Source organism: Protopterus annectens, chromosome 7.part0 (assembly GCF_019279795.1).
Source record: "Protopterus annectens isolate FY-2018-M chromosome 7.part0, PAN1.0, whole genome shotgun sequence".
Classification (NCBI taxonomy): Eukaryota; Metazoa; Chordata; order Ceratodontiformes; family Protopteridae; genus Protopterus; species Protopterus annectens.
Window position 1 is genome coordinate 1,051,280,765 of NC_056739.1, and position 22,149 is coordinate 1,051,302,913.

The following is a 22,149-nucleotide window of genomic DNA, read 5'->3' on the forward strand; positions in this document are numbered from 1 at the left end:
GAGCATGGTATCTATTCTTTGTTTTGGAATTTTAAGTTAGTTGGATGATGTGATAAAGATGATGTAGGGACAGAGGAGGGGTTGGTGTAGTGTGGTGGGGGTAGAGTGATTAAGGACAGCTGCAATTAAGTTGTGTGAGGGGAGGGAGGAATGTTGCAAATAGTGTATTGGTTAATTGAGGTGTGATTGGCAGACGAAGGGTGATTGCCAATTGGTGGACGTTAGTGGGGGAGTTAGTGTTTGTATAAGTCAGGGGTGGGTGGGAATTGGGGGTAGAGTAGCGGAAGGAGGACGAACGGAGTGGGCTGGCCCCCCTCAGAGAAGAGTGCAAAGAAAAACAATTGGCGTGAGAAGTGGAAACCTTGGAGCTGTAAGATAAGTGAAAGCAAGGATGAGGGAGGGGCAGAAAGGTAGAAGTGTAAACAGATAGTCTCAGAAAAATTAGTTTTGTGGCCTTGATGTGTAAGTAAATCAACAAAGGAAGGCACATCTATTTGGGGACAAAATACACCAAGTAAATGGTACTAGCTTTACTTTACAGGAATTCCACTGAGGAGGCAGATTTATTTGGGACAAGATACAGCAAGTGTATTAGTTGTGCCACTTAGTGGCAAGAGACAAAGCTATAGTTGCCTGGGGTGGGGGGAGCCCTTGCAGGTGTGCACACCAGCTGAAACAGTATTTAAAGCATAACTAGTGAAAGTACCAAATTTGCTGTAAAAAAATAGAAATATTCAGTCACAATGTTTAAAAAATAAATATTAAAAGACCAAATTTGTTGATAGTAAGAATTGTAAACATCCACTTACCTATGCAGACTTTTCTGGTGGGTATCCTTATTGAAAAGTGTTATTCTTGTCTTGAAATAACTGTTGGGAGAAACCGGACCATAGCAGTGGTTTTGTTTGGCAATGCTGCAATTGCCGTGGGAGTGGGGGGAGCTGGGATGATAAAGACAGACCAAGTGTGCTGTAAAAAAGAGATAATAATTGATGTTAGGAATATGGCTAGTTATAGTGAAGTGCACAACACCTCAGTGAGCAGTAAAGTAAGAGGACTGAGGGTGAGCTTACTTAGTGCAGATGTGTGCTGTTTGGAAAGGTATAAAGGAACTCAGAGAGGCTGCAAGGAGATCTGTGGTGTCTGTGGAGTGAGCATACAATGACAGAGAAACAGAAGTTCAACAGACCGTATTGTATGGACCGCTGGCCTCAGGGCTTGTAGTGGATTAGATATCAGTTAGAAATCATATAATAGTAACAATAAAACACATACTTCTGCAGTCATTGCTCAAAATAACAGTGCAATAGGCAATAATTGGTTAGAACACATTTGAAGATAACACAGAACAGCTCTTATGCAGAACTGTAATATTATGTAATATAGAATAGCACTGATAAATTGAGGCCGAAGAAGCTTGCCAGTTGCCAACAGGGGATAAGCGTTTCCGTCTGTGGCAACTTATAGACTACTTTAGTAAATGGAATATGTGCAGTTGCAGCTTCTAAAAATAATTAGGGAAAGGATACTGTATGCAAGTACACAAAACCAGTTAAGGAGCATTACATTATACGCATTGTCATCCAGAATTAATTGTAAGCATAACAGCAAACAGTTCATGTATTAAAAGCAGTCACTGCTTCAGTTAGTCCCCTAGACCATTGTAAGCATAACAGCATATGTAACAGGAAACAGTTTCTGTAGTAAAAGCGGTCACTTATTCAGTTAGTTCCCTAGACTACATACAGTTAGCTAAGTACTTCAGTTGGAAAGCATAAAAATGCCTATTGACCCAGGTGCACAACAGATATCGGAGAATAGCTTAAACAATTGCAGACACTTGCTTGCAGGCATGTAATATGAAATCCAAACAAGTCTTCACTTTACCTCAGATGATTGCTATATTTATTGATGTTTTGCGTGGGAGCAGTCAAGAATTACCCCAGAGTAAGCAATGGTATATGACCTCATAGAGGTAAATAAGTACCCCCACTGGGAATTTTCCTTTTTTCTGTGAAAAGTATTGTTTTTGGCTTATGCCTGAAAAAAGGGGAATGTTTGTATGGATGACAAATACATTACAGGTACACTCGCACAGCCTGTTTTTTTCTGTTTAGGTGAGGAACACGAAGTCCGATGGTGCCCCATTTGTCCTTCCAACTAAACCTCTTAGCTTAAGGAGAACTAAACTAGCTCCTTTTTGTCAAGAAATAACAGCGTACACTCCTTACATGACATACTATGGAGTTTGATGCAGGTATGACCTACTTCTCCCCCTCCAGTTATCAAGAAAAGGAATGTGGTTACAGAATGTTCTTCATTGCTGTCTTCCACATGCTCTATCTCTGCCTTTGACAGATAACACCCACTGTGGGCCATGTCTGAGACTTCTGATGGTTCATCAGCTGCTCCAAGTCCTCTGTTGCGCTTTGGAAAGCCACTAAGGGTCCAGGATTCTGACGTATACTCTAGGGCCAGATGTACTAATGGTGTGCATAAGGGAGAACTACACATGATTGATTCTGAAGGAAAAGGTGGATGTCCTGCAGACTATTGTTACTGATGAGGTTCCTTATACTTGGAGAAGGCTGGACATATGAATGGATGTTTTCTGAGACTTCTAGGGAAAAAAATTCAAAAATTGAATTGCCTCTCTACTCTGTGTACCCCTGCTTTTAAAGAATTAAAAGAGGAATGGTTCTCTTTTGTTCAAGGATTATTTCAAAGCATTCCAGCCTCTTCCTCAGCTCAATGCATTCAAAAAGAACAGAACTCCTCCTTCAGATTCTGATGTAGAAGAGTGGAGTTTAGACTATGCTTCTCTTGTCTCTTCTACTGAAAACTTGGACTCATCTAAAGAAAATTTCTTCTGATTCTCCTGTGTAGGAATTGTCCTCCTCTGATAGTATTGGAAGAATGAAAAATTTGTTTAAATGGGAACATAAGACGATCTCTGAAACTCAACAGAAGTACTATGACCTGTTGCAGGTTGAGACCCCCAAACAAGTAGCTGTATCCTCAGTTATTGCTACACTTGATGGCACCTTTAATGGAGCCAGTACTTCCCCTGATAGCCAGCCTCATGCTGTTAAGAAATCAGATAGACTGGTTTCCTCACTCTCATAGGTACCTTTTATACAACTACAGAGCTGAGCTTTCAGTAATTTCTTTATCAAAAACTACTAGCTCTAAACACTTGGTTACTTCTAATCCAGTTCCCTCTGACAAGGATGGCAGAGTCTTTGACATATTTGAAGAAAAAGGTTTACATTAGCTTTTAAAACTGTCAGTCGTCAATTGTCAGAATCATGCATCCAGATTGTTTTTGGCATGTTTTGCTGACAAAAAAAAAAAGCTATTGCTGATTTACCATTTTGAAATCTAAATTTTCTTTGTTGTCCTTGCTTTTCTGAATTACTCGAGTTACGCAGTGCTGCTGATGTAGTGTCTAAAACTGCAGCAATTAGATCAGTCATGATTTGGTTTGCATGGCTACACACTTAAAATTTACCTGGTGATGTCAAATCTGAAGTCCATAATGCCCTTCTGAATAAACTGATTTTGTTTGGCACTTCATCTCCAAATGTTCTGAAGAGGTTTGATGAAAAGGGATGAAAAGGGTGAACGTATTCAAGGCATAAAGCAAAATATAGCAGGAAGTCCCCTCCAGTCCAGTAACCTTTTACAGAAAACCATTCAAACAGACAAAACAAAAATCCAGGAAAGTAACCTTTCTTCTCCACCCCCTCCCCACCCTGGATGGTCCTCTGAACCTTTCCGATATTCTTTTTCTACATTTTTCTCTTTGATACCAGGTAACAACAAACTTGGGTAACAGGAATAATTCAAAACTGGTACAGAAGGCAATGGGGTGCTCTTCCCCCATTCCTATGAATTATGTCCCTTCCTCAAAACAAAACCCACCTGTTTCTTCCCATCATTACAGACATGATTTTCTAGGGAGTAACACAAACTGTACCAGTTAATAAAAAATCTCATATTTGATATTTCTGGAACCGAATGAAGGCGGGGACATGGAGACCTGTTTTGGACCTATCTCTTCTAAATCTCCTTGTCAAGGTTTCAAAATGGGTAACTCCCGTAATCCTATCTTTTTCTTTCTCTGTTGCCTTCAGTTGCACTCCTCCAAGGTTTATGACTGCAGTATAGCATTTTCCATTTGAATGTTTTGAAATTTAGCCGAGATCTTTTTGCCCACTTAGTCAGCCTTTCTAGGTCCATCCTTAAACTGTTTTCCTGTCTTCCAATATCACACCAACCTTTGTGTCCTCAGCAAAGAGAGGGATTGTGTACTGCAGTCCTTTATGTACTTTATAATTTTCTTTAATGAATACACAGAAAAGTACTAACTTAGTCAGAATCCCTTTAGTATTCCGCTAGCCACTTCTGTTGTTTCTAACATCATCCCCATAATGCAGTCTTCTTTGTCCTACTCTTCAGCCATGCAGCAGTCCATTTATTCAGCCTTAGTCCTATCCACCCAAACCATTTCAGCTTTACCAGCACCTGTTTGTCAGAGAGCTTTGCTGAAGTTCAAGTAGACTGCCTGCCAGGACTTCACAGTCAACTGTATTATATCCCAGTCATAAAGATAGATCAGGTTTATCTGATAACATCTCTGCATGAATCTGTCTGTGATGGTGGTTTTTCTGGAAATGGCTGACCCTATAAATACAGCCATATTTCCCTAGAAATCTCTCTCTGATTTTCCCTGCCACTGTTGCAGAGAGTAGGCTAACTAGCCTGTCGTTTCTAGGACTTTCCCCTGCTGTCCCTGTAAAAGTGTACCACTGTTGCTATCCCGCAATTCTGTGCTGGATAGTGATCTGTTAAATATTTGTCAGAGGATTTTCTAGCATGCTAACCAGGTTACTTTGGACTGTGGGATGCAGCCCGTTTGTGTACATGTGGGGGAGGAGTCACTAGGCAGACATGACAGAAAGGAGGATGAGCGGGTAGATCAGATAAAGCATATGGTCTATGTGCTTTATCTGATCTACCTGCTCATCCTCCTTTCTGCCATATCTGTCTAGTGACCCCCCCCCCCCCCACACACACACACACACACACACACACGCGCGCACAGACTCTATCCTACTGCCTTCCTAGAAGGACACTCTTCTGTCAAGTTTTCTGTATGAAAACTGAAACAAATAACTCATATAATTTCCCTTTTTCTCAGACTTCTGTGATCTCCATCCTAGCCAGGTCTGTCCTTTCCTCCCTACCTTATTCCTTTCTGGTATGCAACTATAAAAGCCCGTGTCTGCCTTTTAATCCCCCTTCTACCATCTCACCTTCAAATTGCATCTTTCCTGCCTTCAGCTCCATTGATGCCATTCTGCTTTCCTCCACTTCCTCACTCCATGTTGCCTCCTACTTGTTTATTAATATATTTTCACTGTTACTCAAACTCTTGTCCATTGTCATGAGGAATTCATCTGTAATCCATTCCCATAGTGCATTTACTTCCACAGTTTACCTTCAGATCTCTACATTATCTGTGACCCTCTGCCTCCAGCTTAACATAATCTGTGTCACTAAATATTTGCCTTTGTGTTCTTACCTGTAATGTGCACTGTAAGCTAGGCAGTAAACTGTTATGATGCTTTAGCTACTGCAACAAGCTCAGCAATGTCTGTGTACTTTGGACGTGTGGTTATGGATTCCCATCTGTAAGGATGAATTCCAGCTGGATACCTGCTTTATGGGTTAATATCTTTGGCTCACTCAGGATCTGCAGGTGGCTTTGATCTGTCTTAACCCATGCGAGTCTGGTCTCACTTATTCTGAAGTTAATTTATAGGATTCTGTCATCTCTACACATTATGACCTTGTGGAAAGTAGGACACCCCCAATGCTAGCTAAGTTGATCATCTCCTTTGTTTCTCACTCTTTTGCCAACTTTTGAAGAACCTTTCTTATTGAAACTTGAACTTCATGATCATCAAGTTTCCCCGTACTTGGATCTTAATAGCTTCATAACTCCTAAGTTCATCTTTGGGAAGATGCAGTTCTTGGTGCCCATTCTTTGCTTTCTGTGCATTAACTTCTTATTTTTACGGGACCTTATTTTTCTTTTCTCAATGACTTTTCGTCCATTAGAATTAATCCATATTTTCTTCCAGAACTAGTGTCAAAATTTTCCTTAACCTACTCAGTACTTCTCCCTTTTCTTTACAAACTTAGAATCCACAGGGTTGAGAGCTTTTCATGCCATGCACTTGCAGTGCTACCTCCAGTTGTACTTGAATATTGTGCATGAATTCAAGAAGATACAGCAGCAGTTCCATCTGTTTTGCTCTTTGTGGGGGACTTGCAACAGTTAAGCAAACTCTTTCTGACTGAATTACTAACTGTGATCTGCACTCAGCTACCCACTTAAAATTGCTCCTGAAAAGACCACTTCAGAAGAGTTGATGCTTGCTTCAGAACATATATGTTATGGTCATTTTAATAACAGACACTTGATATTCTGTTTGCACCTTCAGTAGTCATTGTTTGAATCTTGATTCCAGATGTTGTACCTTTTTGTGATGCTTCAGGACTCTGCCTTCTGAGCCCTTGTCCTTCAGCTTTAATTTTCCTCTAGCCTTTGGTCTTCTATGAGGTTGCATTCTTCAGTTCTCTTACTTTTTTGTAACTTACCCACTGCAGATGTTTCTGCAGTCAGGTTTCACAGATACGTACTCACCATGTCAACCAGTGTGCGGTGGCCTTCTGCACTGGATATTTGCTGTTCTCTTGGAATGCTGTATTTGGATGGCCTCAGTTCTGTGGATTCAGATGGCTTTATCTGTAAAGTGAGTAGGTATATAAAGTTATGTTCCTGTATGTTGTGCTTCTGTTTCCCATCTTGAAAGGTGTGCTTGGAGAGTGAATAAGGTGGGATTGAGTATTGCTTTTGCTGAGTATGCCTTCCTACCTCCAATATGTGATGATGTCACTGGCAGGAAGTGAATGTGTGCTCTAGCACAGAAATGAGAGAATATTGTGAACTGTACTGAGCCCGGGGATAACATCAGATGTCATAAAAGGAAATCTTAGTTTACCCACTACATACAGCCTTGCAGATTAATACAGTGAATATTTATTCCAACTTTATGTATTAAGCTTTCTTCTTTTCTGCAGATTGTGAATGCATTTTGTAATCAGAAAGACCCAGAAATGAAAGGGAAAGTACTTATTCGACTGAAGAACATTACAGAACTACAGCCTTTGTTGGAGAAATGTCTTGCAGGTAAGCCATCATGCCATTTTACTAGAGGTTAAGAAGTGATGGGTATGCCTTACTTTATGTATTTTTTTGTTGGAGTGAACAATAACATATGTTGATTTCACCACCCACCTTGCAACTTTCCACCATCATAGCTCTCAAGTGTACCTCATTACGAGGAACGTACCTCATTTGGGGTTCTAAAAGGTGCATGTTCCTCAAGGTTCCACATTGAAAGGGTCTGTCACACATTCATTGTTGGAAATTGTTTACCTGATAGCCATGGCTAAATAGATGGGAATCATATTAATTCATTAGAATATCTTTTTTATACGTAAAACCAGCCTATTTTAGCCATCATATGCCCTTCCTAGTTGAAGCTGTTAGTAAGCCAGTTGTAAGTGTTCCACGTTTTGACCATTTGTCACACAGTATGAGGGCTAATGTTCCTCATTTTGGGGACAGGAGGTTGACAGCTATGTCCACCATGGTTTTTCATTGTCATTTTAGCACTAGTGGTGACTGGTGACATGGCAACATCATTTTAACTATAAGTTCATTTGTAGTTTGTAGAGAAGCTTATTACTTCGTTTGCAGATTATCCCTGGTCCACAGAAGAGAATGCTGCTAGTTTAAGGCCAGATTTCCCAGTAAACTTCTACTAATAAATGCAGTGCATTTCACTGTGTGGTGGTGGGAGTGGTTTGAGGCTTTTTTCCTAACTGTGACCTCCACTGCAGTATTAAATGGCTTGAATGAAGTGGTAATTGCCTTTTAACTGTGTCCACAAAACAGTTGCTTCAGATTCTTTGTCTTTGTAGCTGACCTGATTTTCATCAACAAATTGTCATAAAGCATCACATATTTTTTTTGTGTTGTTTTAATTGTGTAGAAGAGGCTGGTACTCAAAGTTTAATGTATTTGTTAATGGGGAAGAACACTAATAGTCATCTCTATGGAATACTGCTTTGCGTTTAGCTATGATTCCATTATTCCCACAATCAGTATCTTAATCATTAATTCATTACAATGTATACCTGCTTCCATAGGTGCACAGTTTCCTGCTAAATTGTGATATAGTAATGGATGCCAGTGTTGTATGTCTTATCCTCTTCTGGAATGTGAAGTTCAAGGCTAATTAATAAATTCCTACAGACTGGCCCCAAGTAAAACAAAAGTAGATCCTTATAAATCTGTATGCCCTTTCTTTTGTTTAGATTCTGTAATTGGTGCCAGCTTTGGCTTTATTGCCAGGAAACAGATGATTAGGTTATTCCATCTTCTCCTTCTTTCTTTGTGCTTATAAATTCAGTCTACTTTAACTATTGAGTTCTTACCACTTTTCATGAACATGAAAATGAGCTATCTAGCTACACCCGCATTTTGAATTGAAAAGTCAGATCTAAAGGACCTCTGAAGTAGGTTCTTTAGTGGAAATTACATTTTATTTCTCACATCTGGTGAAAGTGTCTTATTGCTAAAGTTCATAGAAGCGACACGCCCTGTTGCCCATACTAGTATTCTTTACACCTGGGTTAAGGGGGGACGCATTTGCCACCATGATCTTTTATTTGTAGTCATTGCAGGGAAGTACCCATCTTTAATGCTAAAAATTGTCATTGGATATCAAAGCAGCATATAATTTTCTGTCTTGTCGCAAAACTTGTCTTTTTTTTGGGGGGGGGGGGGTCCCAACTTCATCAACATTTATAACTATGCCATTTGCTGCCCATGCTAGTCAAAACCTGAAGCTTCCCTTGCCATTCAGTGATTTGCAATGATGTAATTTGGGAAAGGAAAGAAGATAAAGCACAAAGGAATATTCTGACAGTTTATATTTTAACAACATGAGACATAAGGCAAGCAGACTGAAGGAAAAAAGTCAGGAATGCAGGACTAAGACACTGAGTCTTGGCTTTTTACACACTGTTCTGTACCCTGTAACAAGCATCATTCTCTTTCATTGAAAGGGCACCATTCTATTCCATATTCACTCAGCCACCTAGCCTGTGAAGGATGCCAGAGGTAGGCTGTTTCTTGGATGTAAGTCTTCGGAGTGGATCACAAGTTATTAAATACGTTTTTGTTTTTTTCTTTGCTAGTTTTCCTGAAACATTTAATATTCTGAAATAACTTTCCAGCTCATCTATATTCACATTCCAAAATGTATTTTTCTTTACTTTCCAGTAACTGCTCCAGCGTTGTTGTCTCATAGCAAGAGGTTCTCCCGTTCGATTCTCGGCTGGAGTGCGGGGAATGCCTTCTGTGTGGAGTCTGCATGTCCTCCCCGCGGTTGGGTGGCGGTCGAAAGATGTGCGTAAGGGCGTGCCTTCGTTGAAGGTTGGACATCGAGCTGGCACCTCGGCGTTTGTGAAAATCTACTGCCAATCATTAGCGGACCGGAGTTCCACTGTGGCGATCCCGAACTGGGGAAAAACAAAAGACAAACAACTTCCAGTAACTGCTCCACATCACCAAGCTGTGGAGTTTGTCTGTAATTACACCCATTCCTTCACATATTTGTTTCTTACCCTTCATGTTGTCTTTTTTCAAGATGTTGCCTTCATCATCAACCTCCTTTTTCCCATTTTCTACAAGGGATCAGGATGTTGCCTCAGCTGTCATCATTTCTCTCAATTCACTGCCACTCTTCCAGCCTGATAATGTGGTGTCATTGATAGTCATGACTTCATGTCGCAGGTCTTCTCTCACACAGTCTGTCCATCTCTTTGTTGGACACCCTCATTTCCTCCTGACGTCTTCTTCTCGCTCCCAAATCATCCTCAGCAGATTGTCTTTTGCTTTCCTACATATTACATGAACAACTATAACCTTTTCTCTTTGACCATCTCTACAATTGGAGCTACTTTGGCTTCTGCTCTGATGTCCTTATTTCTTCATCTGTCCCACATTGTGCATCCTACTACATGTCTTGGACACTTCATCTTCATCTCCTCTAGCTTCCTCAACTGCTCTGCCTTCACTGCCCAGGTTTCTGTACCATACAGTAGGACTGGTTGCACTAGTGTTTTGGATACCTTACTTTTCAGCTTCTTTAGCATTCTTCTGTCATACACTACCACTTACAACCTGTGCCACTTGGCTGAATCCCTCTAATTCTGTCTTTAACCTCCTCATTCAGAATTCCCTTTTCCTCGGGTGCTTGAAGTTAACTTTTTCCACTACTTTCCTTTCTTTCTCAGTTCTCTGCTGCTTCTAATTTCCCCCAAGTGCTGCCTTTTCAACTGCTTTATCTTTACAAAGTTTCATCCCATATGCCTTCAGTTGTGCATTCCAGTCCCCTATCCTTTGCTTAAGTTCCTGTTCAGAGTCTGCCTGTTATGCAACATCATCTGCATACAGCAACTTTGTAGACCTACCCCCCTCCAATCTGTTTGCTAATGTAGTCCATCACTTATATGAACAGCAGTGAGCTCAGAGATGAGCCTTGCTGGACACCTACTCCCACTGGGAATCCAATCCTGAGAGAATCTGAACACTGTTCATACTTAAGTTATTGGGTCCTTGTACAATAGTCACACTAATTCTGCAATGTTTCTGGAACTTCTAACCATTGCAGGACTGCCCAAATCAGCTTTCTTGGGACCCTGTCATATGCGTTCTTCATGTGTAGGAATGCCCTGGTAGTCTCTCATCGTCTCTAGCTTCTTCTCAACTATGTGACTCACTGCAAACATTTGGTTAGTTGGGCTGCATCCTGATGAGAATCTGAACTGCTCGTCCCACATCTTTCTACTATTCTGCATATTCATTTATTAATCACCCTGTTCAGAACTTTCATGCTGTTTGATATCTCTATACTACCCACAGTTACAAATGTCTCATTTTTTTAAACAAGAAACATCTTTATTAAATCGTCACTTATGACATAGGCAATCATACATTTAGATAAATGAAAACAAACCATATTGACATTTTTAGGTCTAGACTTTATACATCACTTATAATCTATCCAATCATTGTCAGTCAAGCATTGCATAGTTCATTCAAATCCTGCCTTCTTTTAAATCTCATTCCTCCTCCAAAACATTATTCTGCATGTATTGTTCCTACAATTCCCATGTTTTCATATGTAACCCTAAAGCGGTTGGCTCTAAACAACTCTTTCCTTGTTGTCCTCCATACTCCCTTTACATAATTAACTCTCTCCTTTCCTGTTACCCATCATCTAGTGTCAGACATATTCTGCTCTCCTGCCATTCATTCTCTCCCCTTTGTCACTTCATCTCTCCTACCCATCCCGCGAACCACCACACTACTAATCATGCAGCATGCTACTTATTCCTTCTGTGTGTGTGTGTGTCTGAAGACTTTCTCCAAACCTCATTGACAAGACTATCCCATCCCTTATGGCGCAACCTTGCTAATTCCTCTGCACCCCTCAGATGGACACACCTCTGTTATTCTTTGAAGGAACTTGTATGATCTATAGATTAATCTTGTGTATCTACCAGAAACTTTCCGTAAAACTTGTAGCTGCTTCATTACTTTTCATATTTCCTTTCACTTCTCTGACTTAGTGTTGGTTGGCAGATGTTCTTTGTGTTTCACTGTGGCAGTCATCACATTTGGGTTATCTGCCTGCAGGTAGCCCTCAGCCGGCCTGAATACCAGAGTCTTGGATTCCTGCCTCAGATGCTGTCTCTTCTTCTTCCATGACGTCAGGTCGTCAGGGGTATAAAACATGTAGCCAATGCCATTACATCAGTCTTTCTTGCTGTGCGGTGCCCGAAGCAGAAACAGCTCGCAAGTGCCAGTCGGCCAACTCCTGAAATTTTTGTTTTCAAGTTTCAGAACCAAAGTCTTCAAAAAGATAAGTACCCCATTGGGGGATCTTTTTTTCTTGCTCCAACTGATGTCAGTAAAAGTTAACTATTGTCGTACCTGTGGAAAGCAAATACCTCATAAAGATTTCCATTTGTACTGCATTCCTTGCTTAGCCCCAGACCACGACGTCCCTCGTTGTCAGTTTTGTGCCTTGTTCAACCCCCGAACTATACATCGTCGGGCTATCTTTGCAGCAAATTATTTTGGTACTCTGTATCCGTACTCCAAAATGGCTTCGTTAAGCCATCCGACTACCGATCTTCTGAAAAAACATAAGGATAAAGACAGAGGCAGACCGCATAGGTCCAAAACTGCTGATGACACTTATGTTAAGCTAGTCGCCAGTCCGCCGGTACTCAGTGAGACACTTTCACTGCCCCTGATACCTGCTACTTCAGATTCACAGGCCTCTACTGAGACCCATTCGGAGTCCGGTATGCAGTGAGATGCTTCTTCAACTGTGGAACCTGCGGATGTCTCTACCTTGGATGGGTCTGGAGCCGCTGTGCAGGCACCGGCTTCTGAGGGTGTATTCAGGCCTACAGACTTGCATTTTAAACCGATGCCTTCTTTTTCATCCAGGCCTAAAACTTGCACCACGCCTAGAAAACAGACGTACAAACCGCACGCTCAGGCCCATATGCCTGAAAAACAAATGCTTAGAATGGCTGAAGACCTTATTACCTTAATTAGAGGAAGCCAGCCTTCCCCCTCTAAGAGACCTAGAACTGTTTTTCCTTCTGATTCTTCTGATCAGGAATCTGATATTTCTGTTCCTTCTGATTACCAGGATTTGCCCTTCTCTACCTGTGAGGATTCTGATGCAGAGGATTCCATTCCCTCTGCTTCCCCTCCAGAAGATTTTTCTTTTGGTGAAACCTTGCACACTCTTAGGGAGCATTTCCGCTGGGAAAGCCAGGATTACTCTGACTCCAAAAAGAGTCTTAGGGAATTCTTACTCCTTCCTCAACATAGGTCTTTAGCTATCCCTCCTGTTCTGGACATTGTAGATGATGCTTTCTTGGAATCTAGCTTGGCCCCAGACAACTTACCTCCAGCTCCCAGAAAACCTGACTGGTATTACAGAGTACCTGACTCACACAAGTTCCTCTTCAAGAATCCTACTGCGGATCCAGAGACCATTTCCCAAGGACCAAAAGGCATTAAAGGTACTGCTGCCAAAAATACTACCCCTTCTGATAGAGATTCTAGAGCCTTGGACAGATGGGGTAAGAAGGTATACACTTCTGCTACTTTGGCCATTAGGGCTTTAAATTGCCAGTTTCATATGTTCAAGTACCAGCAGCATATTATGGGACTGCTTAAACAGAAAATGATGTTGATTCCTGACTGCTGAACACAAAGAATTACAGGATTTAATGCACTCTGCAGAACAAGTTGGTAAACATACTTTGCAATGTGGTTTTTGACTCTCTAGAAGCATCTTGCAAGGCTGCTGTCACTGGGTCTGTACATAGAAGGCATGCTTGGCTTAAGGAGCAAAACCTGCCCGATCATGTTAAAGCTAAATTACTGGATGCTCCCTTAAACCAAGACTGCCTGTTTGGCATGAAAGCAGAAGAAGTCCTCAAAAGGATGGAGGAAAAAGCTAAATCTTTGCAAACTGTTAAAGATTAACTACAAGTACAGCCTCCCAGATTTAGTAGGCATTTTCCTTCAAAGAATTGTTCCTACCAGTCTCTTCCAGGCCTTCTCAGTCCAAACCCAGGAACAGCAGACCACCTAGGTTACAGTCTCTGGCTATGCACAGGCCTAAGCAATGGAGGGCTTCCACTTCCAAAGCAGGGAGTAGTAAGCCACCCCACTATGGAAAAATGGCACAATGACTTAACCTTAACCCTTTCAAGCCCTGCTCAACTGTCTGCTCCCTTAAGAGGAAAGCTTGCCTTGCATGCAAAAAACTGGGAGCTATAGTTTCCCAAGGATACAGATTCCACTTCCACACCCTACCAACCCCAAACGGTTGGCCAGATCTACCCCCAAATCGGTGGGCGGAGGCCCAACAGCAGGTTATCTCTCTTCTAAGTATCAGGGCTATTCAGCCTGTCCCAGCAGAACAAAGGGGACAAGGTTTTTTTCAAGACTTTTCCTCATTCCCAGAAAAGACAGCTCCTGGCGTCCTATCCTTGACCTTTCTATTCTAAACACCTTTCTGGTAATCCCAAAATTCAAAATGCTAACACTTCAACAGCTACTTCCTATGCTAGGCAAAGATGCCTGGTTGGCAACCTTAGACTTAAAGGAAGCTTACCTGCACATTCCAATAAGGGAATCTTGCAGGAAATACCCACGCTTCAGGGCAGGCTCCATGCACTATCAGTTCTCTGCACTTCCCTTTGGCTTATCTACTGCGTCCAGGGTATTCACAAAGTGTCTAACTCCAGCCATTGCATTTCGCAGGCAGAGAAATATTCAAATATACCCATACTTGGACGATTGTCTGATTCGGGCAGAAATCCAGGACTTGCTATTAAAACATTTGACATTCATAAAGAAACTTCTAACTTCACTGGGGTACACCATAAATTTAAAGAAATCTCACTCAGTACCTTGCCAGCAGATTGTATTCCTGGGAGCAAGCTTGAACACAACTTCCCAGGTGGCTTTCCTCACTCCAGGGAAGCAAGTTTATTTCACAAACTACTTCAAACTATTGGCCACAAAGACCCAACTATCTGCAAGGAACATTCTGCAAGCCCTGGGGTTCATGGCCACATGCATTCTACTAATTCCATATGAGGAAACTACAATGGTATTTAAAAAGACTATGGCGTCAGCATTCTCAGGACCTGGAATCAATGATTCCTATCATTCCTTGTGTAAAGACAGAGTTCCTTTGGTGGGCAGAGGCCTGCTACCACAAGGGGCTCCCTTTCACTCTACCCCCTGCCGCTCAAACCCTAACAACAGACGCATCAGACAATGCATGGGGGGCTCACTTGACAGGACAGTGCATTCAGGGCAAATGGAACCCGAGACAGATGTACCTGCATATCAACCAGAAAGAAATGTTAGCTGTACAGAATTCCCTGACAGCCTTCAAAGACCGCATTCTGCCAGAACAATTATTGGTAAAGACAGACAACACCACAGTTATGTGGTACATAAACAAGCAGGGGGGAACCCACTCGTATCCTCTCTGCAGACTAGCCATGGCTGTGTGGAACACAGCCTTGAACTACCAAGTGCACCTACAAGCTCAGTTCCTGCCAGGCAAGCTAAATTCACTGGCAGACGACCTAAGCAGAAATCTCATGGATTCACACGAATGGAAACTGGAACCAGAAATATTCAAACTCTTGAGGAACAAATGGGGGACTCCAGAGGTAGACCTGTTTGCCTCCCCTCAAAACTACCAATTGGACAAATTCTGCACAAAGACTTCCCACAGTCAAGCTTGGAAAGTGTATGCCCTGTCCTTTACCTGGGAAAGCCTCTCAGTTTATGCCTTTCCCCCTCTGCCTCTCCTCTCGAATGTTCTGCAAAAGATCAAACAGGACAAGCCAAGGACAATACTGATTGCACCAGACTGGCCACGCCAGCACTGGTACCCCCTCTTACACAGTATGACACTGCTGGAACCATGGCACCTGCCTCAGGCCCCTTCCCTGCTGTCCCAGCAGGCGGGGTCAGATTCTGCACCCTCAGCTTCAAACCCTGAACCTTGCAACCTGGCTAATTTCTTGAGATCCCTAATAGCATCCATCAGTAAATAGGTGCTAGATGTCATTCTGGAGGCAAGGAGGCCTAGTATTAGAAAATCCTATGCTGAAAAGTGGAAAAGATACTGTTTCTGGAGCCAGACTCGGGGGATGGGCACAGTGGTACCCAGCTTACCTCATATTCTTCGGTACTTAACAGAAATGCTCAACAAGGGCCTATCCTTCTCGTCAATTAAAATTCATGCCTCTAGCATTTCAGCACATTATAATACTGAGCCACCCCTCTTCTCTCACCCCCTGCTAAAGCAATTCCTTAGAAGGGCCAAAAATTTAAGACCCCCCCCCCCCACCCAGGAGAGCCCTTAATCCAGCCTGGGACCTTAACTTTGTATTGGAAAAGCTCACTCTACCTCCCTTTGAGACAACTGCGACTGCAGAGTTGAAATTCCTTTCTTGGAAGACAGCCTTCCTTCTAGCCATCACTTTAGCAAGAAGAGTTTCTGAATTACAGGCCCTCATGGCAGTGGAGCCCTTCATTATCTTCCATACAGACAGGGTTTCCCTCAGGACCAATCCTTCCTTTATGTCCAAGGTGGTGTCTAGTGTGGCCCTAAATCAGTCTATTAATTTGCCTACTTTTTTCCCTAATCCACAAAACAAAGGAGAACGAACACTGCACCCTCTGGACATGCACAGACTGCTTAGATTTTATTTGGACAGGACTAAGCTTCTCAGAAAATCTGAACAACTGCTAGTTGGCTTTGCTGCAGGGGCAGAGGGGAAGGCCATTTCAAAACAAACCATTTCTAAATGGATAGCCCATTGCATTCATTTCTGCTACAAGCACCATGGAAAACCTACCCCACAGGGGATAAGATCGCATTCCACCAGGGCTGCATCTACCTCTACAGCCTTTCTCAGAGGAGTCCCTACCAGGGACATCCTAGAAGCTGCTACCTGGAGCTCTGTACATATCTTCACCAAGCATTACCACATGCCTATTTTTTCTAAATCCAGAGCTGGTTTTGCCACTGCAGTCTTGCAGGGCTTAATAGCTGACCCTAATGCTCTCTAACTTCCTCCTCCCTTCCTTAGCTTTGGGAATCAACCCAAATGTAATGACTGCAACAGTGAAACATGAAGAACATAGTACAATTGTGTACACTTGCCATAAATGTAGATGTTCGAGTGTATTCACTGTTGCAGTCCTGGTTACCCTCCCTCCAGCCTCCTGACTTCTCTTGGCACTCTACCTTTCCTTCTTGTTTGGTGTATTTAAATTTTCAGGTGTATTTGCTTTTCGATGGAGGTGTACTATAACATATGATTGCTTCCCATTGTGGGGGCACCTGACATCTGGGGCAAGAAAAACTGATGTAATGGCGTCGGCTGCATGTTTTATACCCCTGACGACCTGACGTCATGGAAGAAGAGACAGCATCTGATGCAGGAATCCAAGACTCTGGTATTCAGGCCGGCTGAGGGCTACCTGCAGGCACTGTACGAGCACATCCACTTATGCATGAATTGTGCCATCCCAAATAGAACCAAGATGCTCTCCTCCAAAAAAAGGAAGCCAATCTGGTGGTCCCCTGTCATAAACAAACTTTACAACAAAAGGAAGAAAATGTTGCAGAAAAGAGGAAAATCCCAGGATGCAAAAAACTCCCTTACCAGCCTCAGTAAGAAACTGAGATCCCTCATAAAATCCTCCAAAGCTAGTTACAAAAATAAAATTCCAAAGATTCCAAAGACAACCACAAGGCATTCTATAACTATGTCAAGAATCTAAATGACAATGCTCAGATCTGTTCTGAGTTAAAACAGAATGGCATTAAATATACTGATCCCAAGGATATTGCCAGTATCCTGGCAGATCGATTCAGTGCCAACTTCACCCCCCTCTCACCCCTTAAATGGCCCATCTCAATACCGGAAGATTGACAAATTCTGGTAACAGCCACACAGGTAAAAAACACACTCTCCAAAGCTAAGAATACAGCATCTATGGGACCAGATGACATCCCGGGCTGTGTACTACATGAACTACAATATGAACTGGCACCTTACCTAAGTGTCATGTTTAATTATAGCTTCACCTCAGGTTTGTGCCCACTGAGTGGCGCAGAGCTACAGTTATCCCACTCCACAAAAAGTACTGCCCTTCACTCTGACGAGCCTTATCTGCAAGGCCATGGAGCGTACTATCATGGAACTTATAAACAAAGACATTGGCAATCTTCAACACTGGACCCCACTCAGTTTGGTTCGTGAAGGGACGATCTTGTCTCCTGAACCTGATTGACTTCTTCGAATCAGTCTCCAGAGCCATGGACAAGGGTGAGGTGGTCCACATAGCCTATCTAGACCTCACCAAGGCCTTTGACACCATCCCCCACTCTGGAATCATAGATAAACTTACTAAGCTGGGCAGTAATCCCTACTTCACCCAATGGGTTGCCAACTGGCCTACTGACAGAACCCACACTGTAAAAGTAGCCAACTCCAAATCCAGCTTCAGACAAGTGACAAGTGGAGTACCTCAGGGTTCAGTCCTGGGACCACTTTTGTTTGGCATCTACTTCTCTGAAGTACAGGCCAACACTAAGGGACTCTGGCTAACAAAGTTCGCAGATAATTGCAAACTGGGAGCCATTATTGAATCCCCAAATGATGTGGCTACTGTACATAAGGGCCTTTCAGAAACAGATGCTTGGTGCCAGAGCCATGGGCTCAAGCTCAATACCAAGAAATGTATAGTTATCCCCTTTGGGAAAAAACATGTACCCGTGAATTACCACATAGGTGGCAGTACACTAAACACCGAAAGTGTGATAAGAGACTTAGGGACAAAGGTGGACAGTGGTCTCACCTTCAATAACCACATCCTTCTATGTGGCACACCTCATCACTAAGGGCTTTTCATCCAGAAAAAAGGAGGTCATTGTCACACTGTACTTATCCCTAGTTAGACCCATTAATAGAATACAACACCCCATTTGGTATATACCTCTCAAGACATCTGCAACAACTGGAAAGGCCGCAGAAATACCTCACTAAAAGAATCACAGGCCTAAAGCAGATGCCCTACGCTGACCACCTTAAAAAACTCCAGCTATACTCTGTCGCATATCGTCTACTCTGAGGCGATCTCTGCTTAACATACAAGGCCATGTCAAACCCAAAGCTTTCGGACATGCTACACTTAAAGAAATCCCAATCCCTCAGAGCCACACGCTCTAGAGATCTAAACCTTATCACAATAAACAAAACGTTCTGGAGGGATAGGTTCCTGACCCAGAGACTCCCCAGACTCTGGAATAGACTGCCCATACATGTCAAGCAGAGTGCCTCTATGGCCCTCTTCTAAAGGAACCTTGACGATTGGATGGGAGAAAGGAAATTCACCCCGGGGATCCCATCAGTCGCTCTGCTAATCAGGGTTCCAGGGAAGTAAATAGTGTGGGAAGAAATAGCCAGGGAATTGTTGTGGCTTGGCTTGTATAGGCCCTAGGGCTGATAGCCTAGTACCAACCTGTGAACCTATGTGATGACTGCAACAGTGAATACACTTGAACAACTACATTTATGGTAAGTGTACACAACTGTACTTTCTCCTTTGCATGCTTTCTGTTGTTTTCCCATTGTTTTTCTCATTCTTTCCTTATCCATAAACTATTACATTGCCATGCCCTTCTTTTTTCCCTACCTTATTCCATCATGGTAGATGTTTTCTGGATGTCAGTTTATAAATTTCGCCTAACTTGGCTTTTTTTTTTATATCTATTTGTTGATGCCTTTAATTTACATTTAGCATTTAACTCTATTTTGCTTTTTGTTTCATTTACTCCAGTGTTACTCAGTTGACCTAATTGCTTACAAGTTAGCTTTTACTGCATTTTGTTTAGTAATGGATTTTATCAGTGTATAGAGTAGGGACCAGTTTCTTTGCCCTCCATATATTTCCTCCAAATTGCCCAATCCATTTTTGCATGTCTGTGAAAAAAAAAAAATTTTAAGAAGCATGGAGCCATATATAGTGGGTTCTTATTAAATGATCAAAGACACAGTCTTTCAAATGCGTCTTGATCAAACTTGAAAGCACAGGAAGGCAAAATGGCATACAAGCAAATTCCTTCCCTGGGAAAGAAATCGCTTGTCCATTTCCATTACTTTGCGGTTTTTGTGACTGTAGTGCGAGATCTCGGAGTTGGTATATTTAAGTAGGGGGTGAAACCCCCCACTTTATGTAATGTCTTAATTTTTTTTTTTTTTTTTTGGTGGAACAGCGATTTTTTTTCCCTTGGGGAAAAAAATCACTGTTCTAAGCATTTGAGATTGTAAGCTTTCGCTTCCATGGGTTCGATAAATTATCGTTCACTTTTTTAAGCATTCATTGATTTAACATCGACCCTATAGAGAAGCTATCACCACAGGAGGCCACCAGAGTCAGAGTTCTAGCCTATACCATTTCATGGCATTTATCAGTTTGGGTTGAGATAAGATGATGGTAGATTTATTTATTTTTTTCTTGCAGAAAATGGCCATTTTTCCCATACTCATTTTGAGATTGACTGTGGAACCTACTGTCGTGAAGCCCTAGTTCTGTTTTTGTACTTTACTGCTACTTTTGTCCACAAGACAGGCATTCTCTCTGATTTTGCTGCATAGTACAGGCCTGGTGTTAATTGCATTAACCTGGCTAGATGTGGGATTGTGAGGGTTGGAAGGAGCAGATATAAAATGGTAATAATCAGGTAAAGAAAACTCACTCCATCTCAAAAAAGGAATCAACTCCCTGGGACCAGTAATACAACTCTGGTGTTTTCAGAAACACGTGATCTGAGCAGACTAAGCTTGGCAGTTGGTTGCCAGTCAGTTAATTCACATTCACTTCTAGACAAGGCCTTCCAGATGGCAAGGCAAGGTGGACTGAACACTCCCCCCCCCCCCCCACCTAGGAGGCTCTTCCTGTTTAGTTTGGCTGTTGCAGATATCTCCCAGACCAGGTATCTGCTAAGCTAGTCAACAATGAAGGCAGATGTCTGCCAGACTATAGAGCTTGCTATATTTTGTTTGGTTTTCATGAAATACTTGCTTTGACTTTTCTCCTTCTGCATGCACACTTTAGTATTGAGTTGTGGCTAGAGGATCTACTGGCTTTGTTGTCAAGTCCCTACTGATGTTTTGTCAACTAATGGAAGAAGGAAGGTAGAAGAATGGCAGTGAGCAGGGTATGTACATTCTGCAGTCTATTGTTTGAGTCTGATCTAGTTTGTTCACAGTGGTTCATATGTAGGTACTAGGCTATCTGCCCGAAGGCATTTATAAGCCTAGCCAGAATGTGTTGGCTTTCGCTGCCCCCTTAGATTAGTTCCCTGTGTCTCTGTCCAGCAGATCCACTGAAGTGATCCCTGAGGTAAACTTTCTGTTTCCCATCCACTTGTCAAGAATTCTTTTGAAGAGTGTTAGCGAGGAGCTCTGCCTGATGTAGATTGGGATCTTGTTCCAAAACATGGGAAGTCTCTGGGACAGGAATCTATCCCTCCAGCACGTCCTATTTATTGTTGTGGTGAGGTTTTGATCCCTGGAGCATGTGGCTCGAGGGGATATGGTTTTCTTTAGGTGGAACATGTCCATCAATTCTGGGTTGGACATGGCTTTGTATGTCAGGCAGAGATCATTTCTGAGTAGGCGGTATGCAACCGAGTACAGCTGTAATTTCTTCAGTCGAGCTGCATAGGGCATCTGTTTGAGGCCAGTGATCCTCTTGGTGAGGTACTTCTGTGGTCTTTGCAGGTGTCTTGTAAGGTACATCCCAAATGGGGAGTTGTACTCTGATGGGTCTGATGAGTGATGAGTAGAGGGGTACAATGACCTCTCTTGATCTGGATGCGAACCCTTTTGGGATTAGGTGGGCCACGTAGAAAGATTTTCTAACCACTTTGGCAATGTGATTATCAAAGTTGAGATTACTATCTACTTGGGTCCCCAGATCCCTTATTACGTCTTCCGTATTTAGGGGACTACCACCTATGTGGTAGTTTGTGGGTACTTTGTTTTTTCCAAAGGGGATGACAATGCACTTTTTGGCATTTAGCTTGAGGCCATGATTTTGACTCCAGGTATCCGTCTCAGTGAGACCCTTTTGGAAGATGTCTGTGTCAGCCGGAGAGTCAATTATAGCCCCTAGTTTGTAGTCGTCTGCAAACTTGGTCAGCCATAGTCCTCCTGTGCTAGCCTGTACCTCTGAGAAGTATATGCCGAACAGGAGGGGTCCTAGGACTGAGCCCTGGAGAACTCCACTTATAACCGAATTAGAGTTGGACCTAGCTCCTGCAACTCTCACCATGTGGGTTCTGTCCGTGAGCCAGTTGGCAA

General features: G+C 42.5%; 1 protein-coding gene across 3 annotated transcripts in view; it reads left to right on the plus strand.

The window, feature by feature from the left end:
• FANCD2 (FA complementation group D2) overlaps positions 1–22,149 on the plus strand; it is a 1,694,389-nt gene that overhangs the window by 912,038 nt on the left and 760,202 nt on the right. For all 3 annotated transcript variants that reach the window (XM_044077594.1, XM_044077597.1, XM_044077595.1), the window contains exon 26: positions 7,153–7,261. In XM_044077594.1, coding sequence (XP_043933529.1) covers positions 7,153–7,261 — 109 coding nt within the window. The remainder of the gene's footprint in view (positions 1–7,152; positions 7,262–22,149) is intronic.